This window comes from Pecten maximus, chromosome 3 (genome assembly GCF_902652985.1).
Source record: "Pecten maximus chromosome 3, xPecMax1.1, whole genome shotgun sequence".
NCBI lineage: Eukaryota > Metazoa > Mollusca > Bivalvia > Pectinida > Pectinidae > Pecten > Pecten maximus.
In genome coordinates, this window is record NC_047017.1 from 2,441,345 (window position 1) to 2,458,771 (window position 17,427).

General features: G+C 34.7%; 2 protein-coding genes across 2 annotated transcripts; both read left to right on the forward strand.

Moving 5' to 3' along the window:
• Positions 1-726: 726 nt before the first annotated feature.
• Positions 727-4,790, forward strand: LOC117322943 (transmembrane protein 179-like). The gene is made up of 5 exons (XM_033877910.1): positions 727-899; positions 2,166-2,368; positions 2,946-3,080; positions 3,889-3,979; positions 4,539-4,790. Exons 1-5 carry the CDS (start codon positions 801-803, stop codon positions 4,692-4,694), a joined length of 684 nt encoding a protein of 227 aa, XP_033733801.1. The 5' UTR covers positions 727-800; the 3' UTR covers positions 4,695-4,790.
• Positions 4,791-9,826: 5,036 nt separating this feature from the next.
• On the forward strand, positions 9,827-13,057 carry LOC117322944. Its single transcript, XM_033877911.1, has 2 exons — positions 9,827-10,377; positions 11,923-13,057. The coding sequence occupies exons 1-2, from the start codon at positions 10,213-10,215 to the stop codon at positions 12,244-12,246; spliced, it is 489 nt and encodes a 162-aa protein (XP_033733802.1). The 5' UTR covers positions 9,827-10,212; the 3' UTR covers positions 12,247-13,057.
• Positions 13,058-17,427: the final 4,370 nt, after the last annotated feature.

Genomic DNA, 17,427 nt, shown 5'->3' on the forward strand with positions numbered 1-17,427 from the left:
AACTAGTACCAATATCCGGTTTCGTTCCCCTACAGTGATGACGTAACGCTTTGCTACACCTTTTTCTTTGTTGCTGATTACATATGAGAATAAGCGTTAGTGACCATCATCTCGTGTAATAATACTAGTAGTGGCATTGTTTATGGTACGTGAACCATCCTTGAATCCTAACCTATAAAACTCTACCTATATGACGTCATTACTCACGTAATTTCCGTTAACACGTAATGTCCAGACGTGACATGAGATGTACTTATTTTTAGTGTTAGAATCGGTAAGGCTCCCATTGATTTGTGAAATAGTGTCCGTTATGATTTAACATATAATTGATTATGGATATGTGCCAAGGTATGTTATATACAAAACTGTAGTACACACACATATACACACACACCACAATAGGCGCAGTGGTATTACAGAAATTACAGTAACGATCAATCAAGAATAACACCACCGTCAACCTACAATAATAGTCTGATGATTAAAACAAACGATAATTAGCGAAAAGTATGCTTTATCGACGAAAACATCTCGTATCTTGTCGAAACATACATCAGTAAGTAATATCTAAAAGCATTGCTGAAATAATTTATTTACTTGTTCCACTCTTAAACTTCAGCTTAAGTTCCCGTCAAGCTGGGACATGCTTGTATTAAATTAACACTGTACATGGTTTTAAGAACTGATCAAGCGTGGACTAAGCCTTTTAATACCGTACCAAGGACATACAGTACATACCTCTGTGATAGGGAAGACATTTTAAAACTCTGTCATTAACACCCGTTTTACAAACTACAACGATGGGTATGGTTGATCCACATCTACTGCTACAGACGATTCTGTACTTTGCTACATGTCTTATCGGACTAGTTGTGTGTGTGTCCTTCGGAGTGTCACGGGTAAGAACGTTTTAATCAGTGTGTACATTGTTTGTTTGTTTGTTTGTTTGTTTGTTTTTGTTTAACGTCCTATTAACAGCCAGGGTCATTTAAGGACGTGCCAGGTTTTGGGGGTGGAGGAAAGCCGGAGTACCCGGAGAAAAAACCACCGGCCTACAGTCAGTACATGTACACTGTATGTACCTGGCAACTGCCCCAAGTAGGTTTCGAACTCGAAACCTAGATGTGGAGGGCTATTGATGAAGTGTCGGGACACCTCAGTGTTGACATGTTTATTGTTTAGCTAATGTACATGTGAGAGACAGAAGAAATCGCCCGTGTACCCGTTATAGAATGTTAAATCACACACTCAGTGGATAAAAGAAGGTACACACGTGTGTTACATGTACAAATCTAAACAAATGCTAATAAATTCTTCGATTTAATAAGCGATTATCATACACGAATTGTAGTGGTAGTGGTAAGGCCTACTATTTGACACCATTACACACTTTCCATTTGGAGTTTATCTTATCGGAAATAAAATTAGTATTAAACATTTTTATAACCCTTGCGTATTTAAATGACAGGTTATGTCGATGAAGACGTACACCTACTTCTCCAGTACAGCTGGTTTTACTCCAACTGAATTTTCAAGGGTATATGTGCAAATCGATATTTGGTTTATATCATATTTTTTTATTTGATAAAGGTCTACATGTCAGAACTCGCGTGTTGAATTCTAACTTTAAATAATCAATTTATGAATATGATAATGTTATTTGACTTCGTTTTGAATGTTTGTTTATTTTCCTATCAACCCTCTGGGTACATATTTCTGGTCCCTAGCGACACTAACGACCCCTAGAGGGACATAGCATTTTATTGTTTATGACGTTATTGTATCTAAAAGTGTGTTGTTTGTAGAATACTTATTCCGACATTTTTTCGTATTTATTTCTGGGCCGCGGTGGCCGAGTGGTTAAGGTGTCCCGACACTTAATCACTAGGCCACCACCTCTGGGTTGCGAGTTCGAAACCTACGTGGGGCAGTTGCCAGGTACTGACCGTAGGCCGGTGGTTTTTCTCCGGGTACTCCACCTCCAAAACCTGACACGTCCTTAAATGACCCTGGCTGTTAATAACTTAATAGAACGTTAAACAAAAACAAACAAACAATATTTATTTCTATTATTTTGATTTCATTACTGTTCGTCCTAGGATAACAGTTGGTTGTTAGTGAGAGGAACCTCTCCACGTAAGTGATACAGCGATGTTCTGTTGCAGGCTATATTCAGTGGGAACTGTCTGATATACGCGTCGCTGGATTGGAACTTAAAAGGAGACCAGTTCACGACAAAATATTCCCCGTCATCCAACTGTGATTTCCCTATATATCTATCTGTGTTTGGCTGTATATTTTATGCTCTCGGGGTTGGATTTTACAACGCTTACGCAACGTACAAATCACGTGACGACAAGTCCATCCCGTAAGTTATATATTTTTTTAATTAGATAAGCCAATGTGCTTTATATTCAAAGAACTATCAGACACAATAATCCTGTATCATAAAGCGTGATGCATGGTATAGGTATTGAATGTTTCGGCCTGTTATGGTCAATAAAGTGTTTGGTAGTTAAAGATAAAGCATCGTCAATTTTACAAGGTCTCTTTAACCATTGTGTTAAACTCCTCATTATAATCAGGTTTGCATTTATTCATGTTCAATCTACACACACAGTTAGTGTCCAAAGATTATGTGTTTGTCGTCTGTTTTGTGGGGTAGTGTCTCATCGTGTTCCCGGTCCTAAGATGCACTTACCAGAATCTGGACTGTAAGTCTATTTAGACATTCAAAATGATCTGTTTCGTCAGAACCTTGTTTTTTTGTTTTTGTTTTTTGTTTTTGTTTTGGTGTTGTGAGTTTGATGACTTTGTTCTATTAGTCTGCCTCTGCATTGAGAATTCGATGTATTTGTGATTTCGTTGTTATTGTTCTTGATGTCTGTATGGTTCAGTGAGCTAATATTGGTTAATCATTAGTCACGTGTTCAATCTTTACACAGGTTCCAGATGTGGGTGTGGCCGTTTGTTCTGGTAAATTCCATAGTGGCCTTCCTAGTGCTGGTCTGTGCCAGTATGCTCAGTGTCGGTATATCTACTATATGTTCTGAACTTCGCAAGGGCAAAATATACAAAGGGTATGTATCATATATTAATGTTGTTATTTCAACATTATCGGAATTTTCCCCTTGAGGCCAAAACTTGAGGTCAATTATTTTCCCCACTATGTCAATATTACAGAATTATAGCAAATTGGCAAGGCCAATACCATGATTTATCAACCCCAAAAAGGTAATCATCCGAGGTTAATATTATCTTTTCTTGGTTTGATAAATCCAGGTATCATCCTCAGCCAAAGTCTATAACTGTTTTATCATTTCTAATGTATTAATCCATGATAAACACAAATTCTAAATATCTAGCTTTTTTCAATAATTAGTTAAATGCTTCGCTGTCTTGAAAACAAAACTTATAACAATCTTAACAATTTAACAAAAGGCTTGTAGAAAAGGGAAATTTATCAGTCACTTAGCAGTATAAGCCTACTGGTATTGTGGTAAATAAAATGATTTTGTCTAGTCAATGCCGTTTCCTCTTCACTGACATAAGTGTTCAACAATCTTCGCCGTTACAAATGTCAACGAAGCGACCCTCATAATCTAGGCGTCTTTGGAAACCATGAAATATGCAATAAAAGTGAATTTTTATATTCCTTTCGGAGAGGTCTCGACCAATCAGAGAACGGCAAAAATCACAGTCATGTCAGAGTCTAAATTATTTACGAAAAATTGTGTTTAAATTAAGCAGAACAGTAGGAAAAACTTAAAATTTAGATTAAGATTAAATTGTTATATACATGGCTTTGTGAATTGTTAAAATGTGTTATAATGAAGGAAGGCTTGGTTTTATTATAATCAAAACTGTATTTATATTTTAAACATAAAGATGCTCAGACGCCCAGGACCAGGAATGGACGGATGATAATGGCGATAATTACAGCACCGGATATTTTTATAACCTTCTAGAAGTGTCCGAGGTAAGAAAACTGAAAACTAAAACAAGAAATATCTTTAAAAAAAGATAAACGGCATAGTTGTGATGCTGGTTATAAATCAACGAACTAATGCGTTTCAGCACGGATAAGAAAATTATATCAGTTTGTATCATTTTGGGTGATAATAAGACCGTATTTGAATCAGGAATGTAATTTTATCAATATATCATTTGGAAAGATACATCCACTTATTCAGTTTGCATTTAATCTTAACTTTGTTTCGTTTTACACTGCATAGCTGCATTTTGTATTTACCGCTACATTGACCAATCACATAAATCATCTTGACCAGTAACGCCACCTGTCGCGTCATATCCGGGCCAAAATGATATACGGCTATGCCGAAAGAAGCTGGCCTGTAATGAGATTGGATGCATTAGTGTTATCGATCAGTGGGAATAAGATCTCAATACCGCCTATTAGACCCGTCTTGCTTCTCAAAGTCAGATTGAACATTTAATATTTGTTTAAAAACACATTGTTGCTGATAAACCAATATTGTCGATCAATGGTGATGAAATGATTTCGTTTTCCTCCCCAGGTAGCCTGTTGGGTCTGTCTGTGTATATGGCTAGTCCAAGTGGGATTGGGGGTGATGCGAATCTTTAGGAACCGACGAATGCGGTCAGATCTCCACAAGGATGAAAACCACGACAAAGCTGCCATCACGAAGAACACCAAGCAATCAAAGTATTGAACCAAGCTTTTACTGACATGAGGTTTCCAAAATCACGTAGAGTTGCAGTTTTGGCGATGACGCATATAGCTATATTCATCTGGTTCAACGTCACGTGCACCAGTCATGTAAAAATATCAGCGTTGTTACTTTTGAACGAAAAAACTCATCACATGCATTAGTGCCATAATCGGATTTGTGGTCGTGACGTCACAATTTCATAACCTCTACAGGAACTCACTCGGACTCGGGCCATATGGTGTGTGAAGACCACGTGCACCCGATGTAGATACTGACGCTGAAAAAGATGCAGAGTCAAAATTTCACATCGTGGTAATGAGAATCAAGTGAACAAGTCAAACTACACGAATTTGGATTTTTGTTTTCAGTTTCAACAAGTTAAATTGACTTTAAACATGACAATATGATCTGGCGTCAGACTGGGTCTATTTAAGTCTTTTCCTGATTAGTAACAAACATCATACACATTTTATAGTTAACATCCATTTTATACACAAAATTGTGCAAAAATATAATTCGATAGTTAAAGGGAGATAACTCCAAATTCCCTGTGTCACAACTCGTTGATGTAGTCAAACAAATGGATTGTTTATATATAGCTGTGTTAACACCTGTGTTGCTGTTTTCATTTCATTTGTTTATGAATTTATATTGCTACGTTCTCAGTACGATTTTAACATGTAAAAAGCGTCTTTCATGATACTTTGCTGACCAACCATTTCTGTACAATTCATTGTCATTCAAACTAATATTATTTATTGGATATTATCAAAAAAAAAATATCTGTACATTAAATAATCAATTCACTCGAAAATAAGTGTCCTTATTTTATTGTGAACTCCGAATGATTCTTGAAAAGGCAATAGAAACAAAAATCAGAATCAATGACGCTGGTCCAATCGGTACCAACCCCTAGCATTCAGAGGTCGCTAACTTTCATTTCCTTAGTAGTAACATACCATGCTACCTGGAAAATGAATATCTTTGATAAAATTAAGAAAATTACAGCTTAGATTATCAAACATTGATTTATGAATGAAGATAATTATTAAAATCTTAAACACACAAATATAATACCGTATTTTTTTTTATTTTTTTTTTATTTTATTTTTTAGCGTGTGCCAATTTTCGCGTTTTCTCTACAAATTACCATGTTTTATTTTTAGCGTTAACACAGCTAGTAAGTTTCATATACAACACAAGCAACAAATACTAAGCAATGATATTGGTATGGTCAGCTGTGAACACATTTTTTTATTGATTATAACAATTCAATCGAGTCACGGTCAATTGAGCATACCTGTACTTATATTTACACACGTACGTATACATTGATTGGCAGAAAATCAAGGGAGATAACACCTGCTGTTAAACCATACCAATTTTAGCGCTGTTTTATAATTCGCGACGGAGTGTGGTCGCTAAATTAGCGAAAATTAGGCACTCGCTAAAAAAACCGATAATATCGAAGTAAAGTTAGATAGTTATTCGTTATCTAGTCGTTACCTGTTTTGACGGATACTACACTTACACAAACAATAATGAATACAACTGGTGAATTAACTTTGATTAAGGTAACATCACAATATTGAAGTATATTGTGATGACACATCACACTGACGTCATTGAATCGAGATGTAGGAATACTTTGTTAATTTTCTTGGAATGGATTTCAATGACTAATTATAAAATAATTGTTGGAAATCAAGTAAGAGTAGTTTATTGATATTAAAACGATTAAGAAGATAAGTCTATAAATATTACTGAATTAATTATATGATATTTAACACATCCAATGATCACAGATAATAATTTATGAACTGCTTTGAGACTACTATGTTAATTGCTGTGATAAAGAAATATATATAATTATTATCCCAGAGCAGTGTGACATATTACAATGAATTATATTCATAAATGGTTACATTTTCATTTATAAATACACAAGAAGTGACACCGGGACTGCGTTTCTTAATGAGTTTGTCGGTGACTACACGTGGACTGGGTTTCATATTCATTTTGCCGTCTTAAATTCGCTAGGGAAAATGTTCAATGTCAGTCTCTTTAACAATTTACAGTAACATCGTAAGTGACGCGACAATAACTACATTGTACAATGGTAAGATATTGACGGAAGATTTTTAGAATAAACAAACGGAAACAAATCTGCAAAAAACATATAATTATCAATGATTGAATTGATTTAATAGCTAAAGCGCTGTGACATATGCGTGTGTGTTACAAGGGACCATAACTCGTCCTGACTTATCGGGCTAGTCGTTGAAGGATTATATACAGGCGGATACATCGACTTATTACAGCGAAATATATACTGACACGAGAATACACCGACTTATTACAGCGAAATATATACTGACACGAGAATACACCGACTTATTACAGCGAAATATATACTTATACGGGCATACACCGTCTTATTACAGCGAAATATATACTGACACGGGCATACACCGACTTATTACAGCGAAATATATACTGACACGAGAATACACCGACTTATTACAGCGAAATATATACTTATACGGGCATACATCGACTTATTACAGCGAAATATATACTGACACAAGAATACACCGACTTATCACAGCGAAATATATACTTACACGAGAATACACCGACTTATTACAGCGAAATATATACTTACACGAGAATACACCGACTTATTACAGCGAAATATATACTTATACGGGCATACACCGTCTTATTACAGCGAAATATATACTTATACGAGTATACACCGACTTATTACAGCGAAATATATACTTACACGAGAATACACCGACTTATTACAGCGAAATATATACTTACACGAGAATACACCGACTTATTACAGCGAGATATATACTTACACGAGAATACACCGACTTATTACAGCGAAATATATACTTATACGGGCATACACCGTCTTATTACAGCGAAATATATACTTACACGGGCATACACCGACTTATTACAGCGAAATATATACTTATACGGGCATACACCGACTTATTACAGCGAAATATATACTTATACGGGCATACACCGACTTATTACAGCGAAATATATACTTATACGGGCATACACCGACTTATTACAGCGAGATATATACTTATACGGGCATACACCGACTTATTACAGCGAAATATATACTTACACGAGCATACACCGACTTATTACAGCGAAATATATACTTACACGAGCATACACCGACTTATTACAGCGAGATATATACTTATACGGGCATACACCGTCTTATTATAGCGAAATATATACTTACACGAGAATACACCGACCTATTACAGCGAAATATATACTTACACGAGAATACAACGACTTATAACAGCGAAATAATTATACGATACATGTATAAACTTCGGGGTTTTTTCCCGGATCTTCTTAACTAAAGGCCAGCAATGTTGTCATATCTAGAGAGAATGACTAGCTCCATGTCGGAGAAACTTTAGAAAAATGTCACACTGCCCAAACTGAGATGTTCCTGTTTTCATATACTAATACCTCTTATACATATAATCACTTCATAGCGGCAAAGCCACAGTTTTCTGTATTTAAAGATATATAGAAACCTTTTTTTTTTCTTTTTCTTTTTAAATTTGAAGCGGAATTAAAATTATGTTTTATTTCTGATTCATTCATCGTTACTAGTATGTAATTGTTTAGTATAGCTTAACTGATCTGACCATTATCTTATCATTGGTTATTTGAAATCTTAATATTGATTATTTGAAATCTTAATATTTGTTATTTGAAATATTATTATTTGTTATTTGAAATCTTAATACTGGTTATTTGAAATCTTAATATTGGTTATTTAAAATCTTAATATTGGTTATTTAAAATCTTAATATTAGTTATTTGAATAACTGACAAGTCTTTAAAGTTGATATTTTTCACATACAAATACAGTATGACAGATAATGAGTAAATAAAGAACATTGACAATAAGTTAAGAGACCTACATAATGTATACACATATAAGGACCTGTCAATACTATCTAGATTGACGTTGAATTTAATTAGTTTGTTGGTGCAGAAATATATACATGAATAAGGGATTCTAATACATAAAATATTCTAATTTTGTAACTATCCGCAAGTCAAGCTAACAATGCAGTCTAAAGATACGAAAATAAATGTACAGCGTAGAACAGAACTACATCTACGTATAGAGCTCCCATTGTAAGTAAATCAAGACCTACATATATACGTAGTTAGGGTCTGTAGTCATAGTAACCCAGCACATAATGTGTACACGGACATGTTACACGTGTATGTCTATATACATGTATATTGTATATTGAACACGATATGTCGTTATACACGAGAGAAAGGCGATTCGTTTACGACTATATATCGTTAACTTATCCATCAAAGGGTCACTTATGCGTTTGATATATCGATGAATGTTTGTAGTACCTTTATTCACGTATCTGAATATTGTCGAATATAATTACTTTCCATTTAATGATAAGATTTGTTTACAGAAAATGTTTACCGAATACCTGCCCACAACTCCAGATATTTGATGGATTCTTAAGACGGCATACGCGAATTCCTTCTGATCGTTCTAAATCCAATTTTTCCTGCCCTAACTTAATAATAGTTTCCCTTCGATTTTTCTCAAACTCCAATGAAATATTAATGTACACCTTTAGATGGTATTTTCACAATCTTACACAGTGTTAAAACCAATTAGCGAAACGCCGTTACGAGTCGGTGGCATTTCGATTTTGATATATTTTTCAAAGTATACAAGCATAATTGACTATAGATATTACACTTCCGTAAAGAATTACCCTCACATTTCACTAAATGTTTTTTCTTGTTTGCATATAATAAATTCATTCATTTCTGATTTAGTTATTTCCCTTTTATTTGATTGTTTGAAGATATCGTACATTTAATTTTGGTTGAGTTTAAAAAGCTAACAAGGCTGTCGGCTAGACATCTAATGCGATTGAAGCAGCTGTTAGCGAATGTGAAATGTACATTACATGTACATATCAGAAATACGAAATCACCATGTAATAGGGTTCAATATTAAACACTATGTGAAATTGACATGATTCTACAGATGACGTCACGCAGTCTGGTACCAAAATACTCTAAGGTAAAATTGACAGGATCCTAGAGATTATGACGTCACAGTCTGGTACCCGGAACCAGATAAAAAAATATGTAGTCGTAGTTCATGATAGGTTGCTTTGCACATCGGACGTGTTCGTGTACAGGTGCTTTGGCCCGGCTGGTTAGTGATCGAACAACATGTACACAAGGAAAGGCGAAACATGCTGGAAAAGATGCTGGTATGCAAATGGAATTAGTTTGTAGATGATTATAAGCGATACCATTTGGCACGTGACTCACTAAACGAGGAGAGTCCGTGCATTCTGAGCAGATGCTGAAGAGGCCTTACATAGGCGTTAAGATGTTTTTTTCTCCACGAGACTTCTAGAATTATGACAACAGTTTTATTTCGTCCAAAGTAAGCTTAGATATGGATCGCCACGGTACAGAAAAATCGTCAGCAGGGTCCAATGCCATCTCCATACCGTCAGGGAAAGGGTCCGAATTGATTGACCCTACAGGAAAACCCTCCTCCCCCAGGAAACCGACGGGGGCCGTGGAATCTGGCGTACTGATAAGAAAAACTTCTATCAGGGTAGGTTAACATGCTTGGGTTCATTGTTTACCTCGGGTCAACTATTGACCAACGCTTTGTCAGTTTGATAACTGTAATTGTTTATATCAAATCAAGTGATATACATGTACACACATATTGGGGATAGTAGTATGTGCCATGAAACGGATATCTACCAACTTATAGATCTATACACACATATATATATGTATATAATATACATATACAATTGGTCATGTAGTTATAATGACAGTACAGACAAGTAAGTTGTCGAACCTTTATCAAGACACAAGGTAATTTACAAAATATCACATAAGTAAATAGATATAGGTACGCGCATCCGCCTACACTCTCGCCACCTGCATCCCATCATCTTGTAAACACACGTGCCTCGCACACACATATACAATTTATACCTAGCAGTTCAAAGGCATATATATGCTTTACTTATATACACGTATATATACGTGGGTTTAAACCAGGCACGTTTGTCGTGTTGGAAACGATCTGCTCTATTAAGCCTAAAAGTTATTAAGTATACATTTATGCGTGTCGTAGTTAATGGTCTGCAGTCTTCAAGATATGAAGGTCTCCTTCGGGTGAGCTTTGTTATAATTCTGCCTCGTTATCTACGATAGTCGTACAGCGTACAGGCCACTTCTTTATAAATCTGTGAGCATAGTTTTAATTAGCAAGGTCTAAATTTAGAATATTGTGGATATGTTTCTTTATAGCTCGTATAGATATTGTGTATTGAATTAAGCTGTAATCTAAAGACGGAATCTTGAAACATTTACCACAACCTGTAGACAACGGGAATAAATCACAACTAGACGTGTTGGCTGAAAATTTGATGTTTTATTTACGTACATTCCACGAATGACATAAATAATTTATATTTTCAAAAGTTAGAATTTGTGAAAAATATTTGACACAGACATTCAAAAACCTAATGGGTCGAAACAGTTACGAATAAGAAAAAAGAATAGTTCTCATTTTTTTTTATAATACATGTATCAAAGTACTGTCAGTACTGATATAAATAGTTACAAAATATCCATAAATACATTTGACTATGGTGACCTTGAAAGAAGGTCAGTGCCATTTTTTGAACGAATGAGGTAGCCATGCAAAAATCGATATTAATATTATTGGTGCATTTTGTTGTTAAATTATATAAATATTTCTACTACATAGATTAATTGTTTGATGTATACAACAATTGAAACTACATCATCTCAAATTTTACCATTTTAATGCTGTTTGGTCCGAATTCCTCCTAGTACAAACGTACAACATTGATTTGTCTATCCCGTTTTCATGTGTTACTTTGTTATGTATTTCAATGCTGATTTTTCATAACATTCTGTTTTTGTCTACTTCTCTTAATCTAGCATAAAAATAACATTAAAAAACACAAAAACAAAAGAAAAACAAAAAAAAACAAAAAAAAAAACAAAAAAAAAAACAACAACAACCAAACAAACAAAAAACAAAAACAGGCAGTGTTTTCTATTTGAAACTTAAATTTTCATGCTGTTATTAATAGTTTATTTTCACTTCAAGCGGCGCCTGTCTACAGAGACTGGGGATGGGGTGAATGACGTCACTTCCTATGGGAAACAGACGAAGGAGTACAGTCGCCTTCGAAAGGAGATTATGGCCAGTCCAGGTGTTAAAAATGCACTTGAAAGTTTACACGAAAGATGGAAAATGCTCATGTTTATGTACGAAGACTGTTTAGACATGATACAGGAACGAAAGGATAGACACAAACAAACGCAGAGGTGCAGGGAACGCCGGGAAATTTTTGCTACATCTATAATATATACCGGAATTTTTATGCCTGTAGCAGTATTGACACTGGTATTCCTGCTTACCCTATTCTGATGTACGTTCAAGTAAATATTATAAAAAAAATTATTTCATGAGCAGATTTAATATGTAAACATCTATTCTCAGGACTAGATAATTGAATTGTTTTACCATATTGACTCTTCAACATGTATGATTGCCTGAGAAGATATTTTCGATTTTTCCGGTGAAAAATCATCAATGTGATGGAAATACTGTGCACTCGATCGTGAAATATCACTAACCTGTCAAACTTGTGAAATGTGTGAAGTTCAGAGAGAAAACATTATATATATTCTATTATATAACTGTTGCAGCGGACATCAATTCCATGAGCACGTGTCAAAGATCAGAACGACAGCATGAAATGTTCCTTACAAATATAGGCTTAACAGCCAGGAGAGCCTATAATTTTCCTTTTGTTTGGATTTCTCATCATTTCATATTGTGTTTCGAATTCAGAACAATATCGCTGATGTGGTTTGTCGTTGTCGAAATAAGTTATTATTATATAATACATGTATTTGGGCACATTGTTGTTAAAATGACTTCTACGCTTTGTCTTGTTATACATTAACTACAGTACCAACACACATACACGAGCGATCCCTTCAGTCTTAGCTTGAAATTTTACAATAAATATCTATAACTTAGCGGTGTGACTGGGTAGGATATCAAAACTACCTGTTTGTTGATCAACACACACATACATGTATATTATGAAATTAGATAATATACATTAATCTGTTTTTGATGAAACGATCTTTAACGAACAAGACAATGATCTTAAATCAGTCCCAGCTTATCTCTTCGACAGTGAATCTTTAATAAAGATATTTTAGTAGTTGATCAGTGTGTCTCCTTCCACGCATATATTAGATAGTTCGAGGCCCGGTCAGGGCACGAGCCATAAAGTTGTCTTCCTTCGTCATTTGTGTAACTACAATGTGTCATATATCAAATAATTAGCACATTGTATCATATGCACTATGTGTTGGTGATCCGAAGATATAGATTTGAATTTCCTGTCGTAGTTGTACTGTGATGAATATTTATATGTGTACAATTTGCATCCATGTATGTAAATACACATGTGATCCAGGTATTCATATAATCTAATAGACGACTTGTCACTATGATCGTGTCAGAATATCGGGCCGACCATCACTGCGGCATTGAAACGTTCTTTTTAAGAATGCCGATGTGGCGCAGTGGTATAGGCTGCGGGTATTTCTGGCTAGGCGATTAAGATCGCGAGTTCGAGGCCCTGATCCGAGGGCTCTGACCCGAGGCCCGGCCAGGGCACGAGTCATAAAGTTTAATTCCTTCTTCGTTTGTGTTAATACGTTTTATATATATTTAAACACGTATATTAAATATTTATATTTGTTTCCGGCCAATACTAGTGGGACCCGCGATCAATTAACTACGTTATTTCTTTGTGTCCGATTTATTATAGATTTTGCTTATGTCATTGACTTTATTTCACTATTTTACTAATCACGAGGAGATTAATGGCAGCTACCTTAAGCTTCAAATGATAAAATATGACTAAGCCCGTAAAACATTTAACAATCACCTATACTTAGAGTTGAGACAGCATTTACATGTACATTGAAAGATAAATGCTGCAACAGACAACGTTAAAAGCCACATTTATCATTTTCAGTGGATTCACGCAAAAACACATTAACATTCCTATACGCTCTTGACCATTAGAGCGTCATTAAAAACAAATTTGGTTTAAATCAATCCTGGGACCAAGAAATAAATGTTTTATATAGGAAAGTATGGTTAAATACTAAGGTCGTATATCACATTTCTTGTAACTTGATGAATGGGTCATTGCTTCATTGATACTTCTGATAGATTCCATTACCTGAGCAGCTATCAAGATTGAAACTGTACAAGATACGTTGTAGAAGTAAAATGACGTTATTTCAAAAGAAATGTGACACTAAAGGTCAAGTCAATGTCGTGTGGTGAATCAGTGGAACATGGGTTGTACGGAAGTGAATGATGTGTAGTACGTCAGTGGAACAGGTGCTGTACAGAAGTTTATGTTGTGTGATACGTCATTGGATCAGATGCAGAAGTGAATGTCGTGTGTTACGTCATTGGAACAGGTGTTGTACGGAAGTAAATGTCGAGTAGGACGTCATTGGAACAGGTGTTGAAGTGAATGAAAGAAATGTAAAAAACAATGCAGAATGATACCCGTATACCTATCAAGGAGAAGATGGCATCTTGACATATCAATGTGTGACATCCTGACATCAATGTGTGATTATGACATTCTGCAATGTCAATGTGTGACATCCTGACATTAATGTGACATCCTGACATATCAATGTGTGACATCCTGACATATCAATGTATGACATCCTGACATATCAATGTATGACATCCTGACATATCAATGTGTGACATCCTGACATATCAATGTGTGACATCCTGACATATCAATGTATGACATCCTGACATATCAATGTGTGACATCCTGACATATCAGTGAGTCTTTGTTTATCACCAATGTTATAATAGTTACCGTGCTATGAATTTAAAATACTGTATCATTGGTTTCAGACATTCTTGTAGTTTTAATGGTATGTTTTACGATCGAAACATAATACACTACCTTTGTGGCAACCTTCATAATTTGTAGTTTGTCGTTTTTATTGGTCGATGAAATAAAACAGGGACATTAATGGTCAAAGACACCTTGTAACTTCATAAAAAGTAAAGCAATGGCGAACGGCTACAAAAATAAAGAGAAAACAAGGTACATTGTACATCAAAACTTGCCACATCAAACACTGGAATCTTTATCTCCTATTTAGCTGGTTCATTATGCATATATAAATACTTAAAACATTGGGCACTTAATAACCTTAGATAATAGAAAGGTAATTTGCGCGTCATTAACTATAATGTTTTGGTGAAGGCCTTTGTTTATGACTACTTCTGCATAATCAACTGCGTGGATTTAGCTTGGAGGACATGATGTCCGTTAACTTCACCGAGATCAATTTCAGGAAAAACGCATATATAATAATAAGAATTTGTAAACAGACGTTCGTTAAATTTCTCGAATAGGAAATACAATGTATATTATACTGGCATAGCGAGTACATTGGCCAAGAATGTGTTACTGCCCTTTGAACATTCGTAAAAGCCAGTCGGGCAGATAATATTGTATCATTATAGGTCGTTGGAATGTCATTTTAAACGATTGTTGATCAACCCACTTTAAAGCTCAATAATCGCCTTTAGATATAGGGATGTGACCAAACTCACATAGACCTTGCACCCTTTACAAATAGGGATATGAACAAATACAGACTTCCCAAGCAAGGATAGGTCCAAATTCCCAAGACTTTACAGATAGGGATACGTCCAAGCTCACGTAGAATTTACAAATAGAGAACTGTCCAAACTTACAAAGACTTTGCAAATAGGGAATATGTCCCATCCCGAACTCCGTTTGGGGTCCTTGTAGGAATTGATGATACTTCGGGTCGAATTAAGAATTTTCAGGACTTGATACTCCAAGAACTTTGGTTTATTTTGAGTAAAACTGCCGTATCAATGTAAAAATTATAACTTTTACTACTTGGAAAAATACATACATTTTGTATATTCCAGTGAGTTTAATACTGACGACCTAAAACTATTCAAACGAAAGAATGCGCCTTTAATGCATTGTCTAGCATATATTTTAAAGTAATTATGTTAGTTTCGAATATTGTGTATTGAGTTTGAATAGTCCCTGGTATGCCATTTTTTTTTTTAAATTATTGTTTTAATGCTTTGCTTAATATGCATTATAATTTTTCTTTGTACGCCTGCTTATTACTCAAGAAACAAACACGTAAACTTTTCTCTTGTGTGGTAGTTACGTTGAAAAAGTTGGACAACACTCCCGTGGTTTGACACATCATTTCTTTTTTCTTTTTTTATTTCCCTGAAACTGTTGATCGTTCATTTTTGTCAACAACCTGTAAATGTGTCTCAACGCGCAGTTTGTGAAAATACAAGTTTTGTCTGTAAACGTTTAAGGTAAAATTGTCATGTTAATAATACATAGAATTATAACATGTTTATGTGTCGACGACACAAGGGCCATATATATAAGCTGTAGATTACATTTCTCCGCGGTATATTGTCATACATATTTCATGAATAAATATAATTACACATTCTTCGCACAAGTATTTCAATTAACATCATGGTCGTCGGTATATATTCTATGTAACATTCATTAGAAAAAAAGGTATGTTGACATCTCGAGTCCTGATCTACAATTTAATTCTATATAAGCATACTTATATAACATTTGGAATATCGATAATACATATTGTAATACATAATAGGATAAATAATCGTTAAATTACCAATTTTGTCGGTGTCAGAATTTGATTATCGATATATTTTATTTCTATAATATACCATATGTTATTAATAACATTTAATGTGTTAGCATTAGTCAGAATTTACCAAAACTTATTTGTTGAAGCCTGTGACGTATTTTGTGGTAGAGTTCCCGGTTTTGCTGACGTCACTGTGGTATTGAGTGTTTGCGACTGTACTGTTGTTGATTTAGATAGTCCTGGCGTATTTACAAAAAATTATATTTTATGAAAAAAGCTTTGATCTCACTTTATTTTAATTTGGTTACTATGATTCAAAATTGTCTAGGTGTGTCGACTTCCCTTCTAAATCCTATCATCTTTTCTGGGTGTTTCAGCCTCGCCATCAAAACTCTTTGTTTATGTTTTTATGTATATTGTATCTTGTCTCTTATTTGTTTATATTGTTTTCATTTGTAAATGTACATAAACATATATCAAGAAAGATAGAATTGTGTATATTTTTTTTCTAGTCCTTCTGGAACTTGCAAATAGTCCATGAGGTCGTTGAGATCACGCTGACTAGAAGGTTTATTACAAAATTCATATGACGATGCGTTTAGGAAGACGCTTTTGATGACGTCATCAACAAAAATGTAGACAGAAAAAAACATTCTATGCTTATTGCATGTTGTGTATTTGATTCTATGGAAATCATAGTCTTTGTCTTATTTGGAAATAGTTGGTTTTCACATCTGATATGACATCTACTATTAACACTGTCGAGTTGTGAGGCTCTACTGTCGATTTTCCTGACAATAACTGCAATCGGGAAGTATTCAATCATCCTTAGAAGACTTAAAGCATA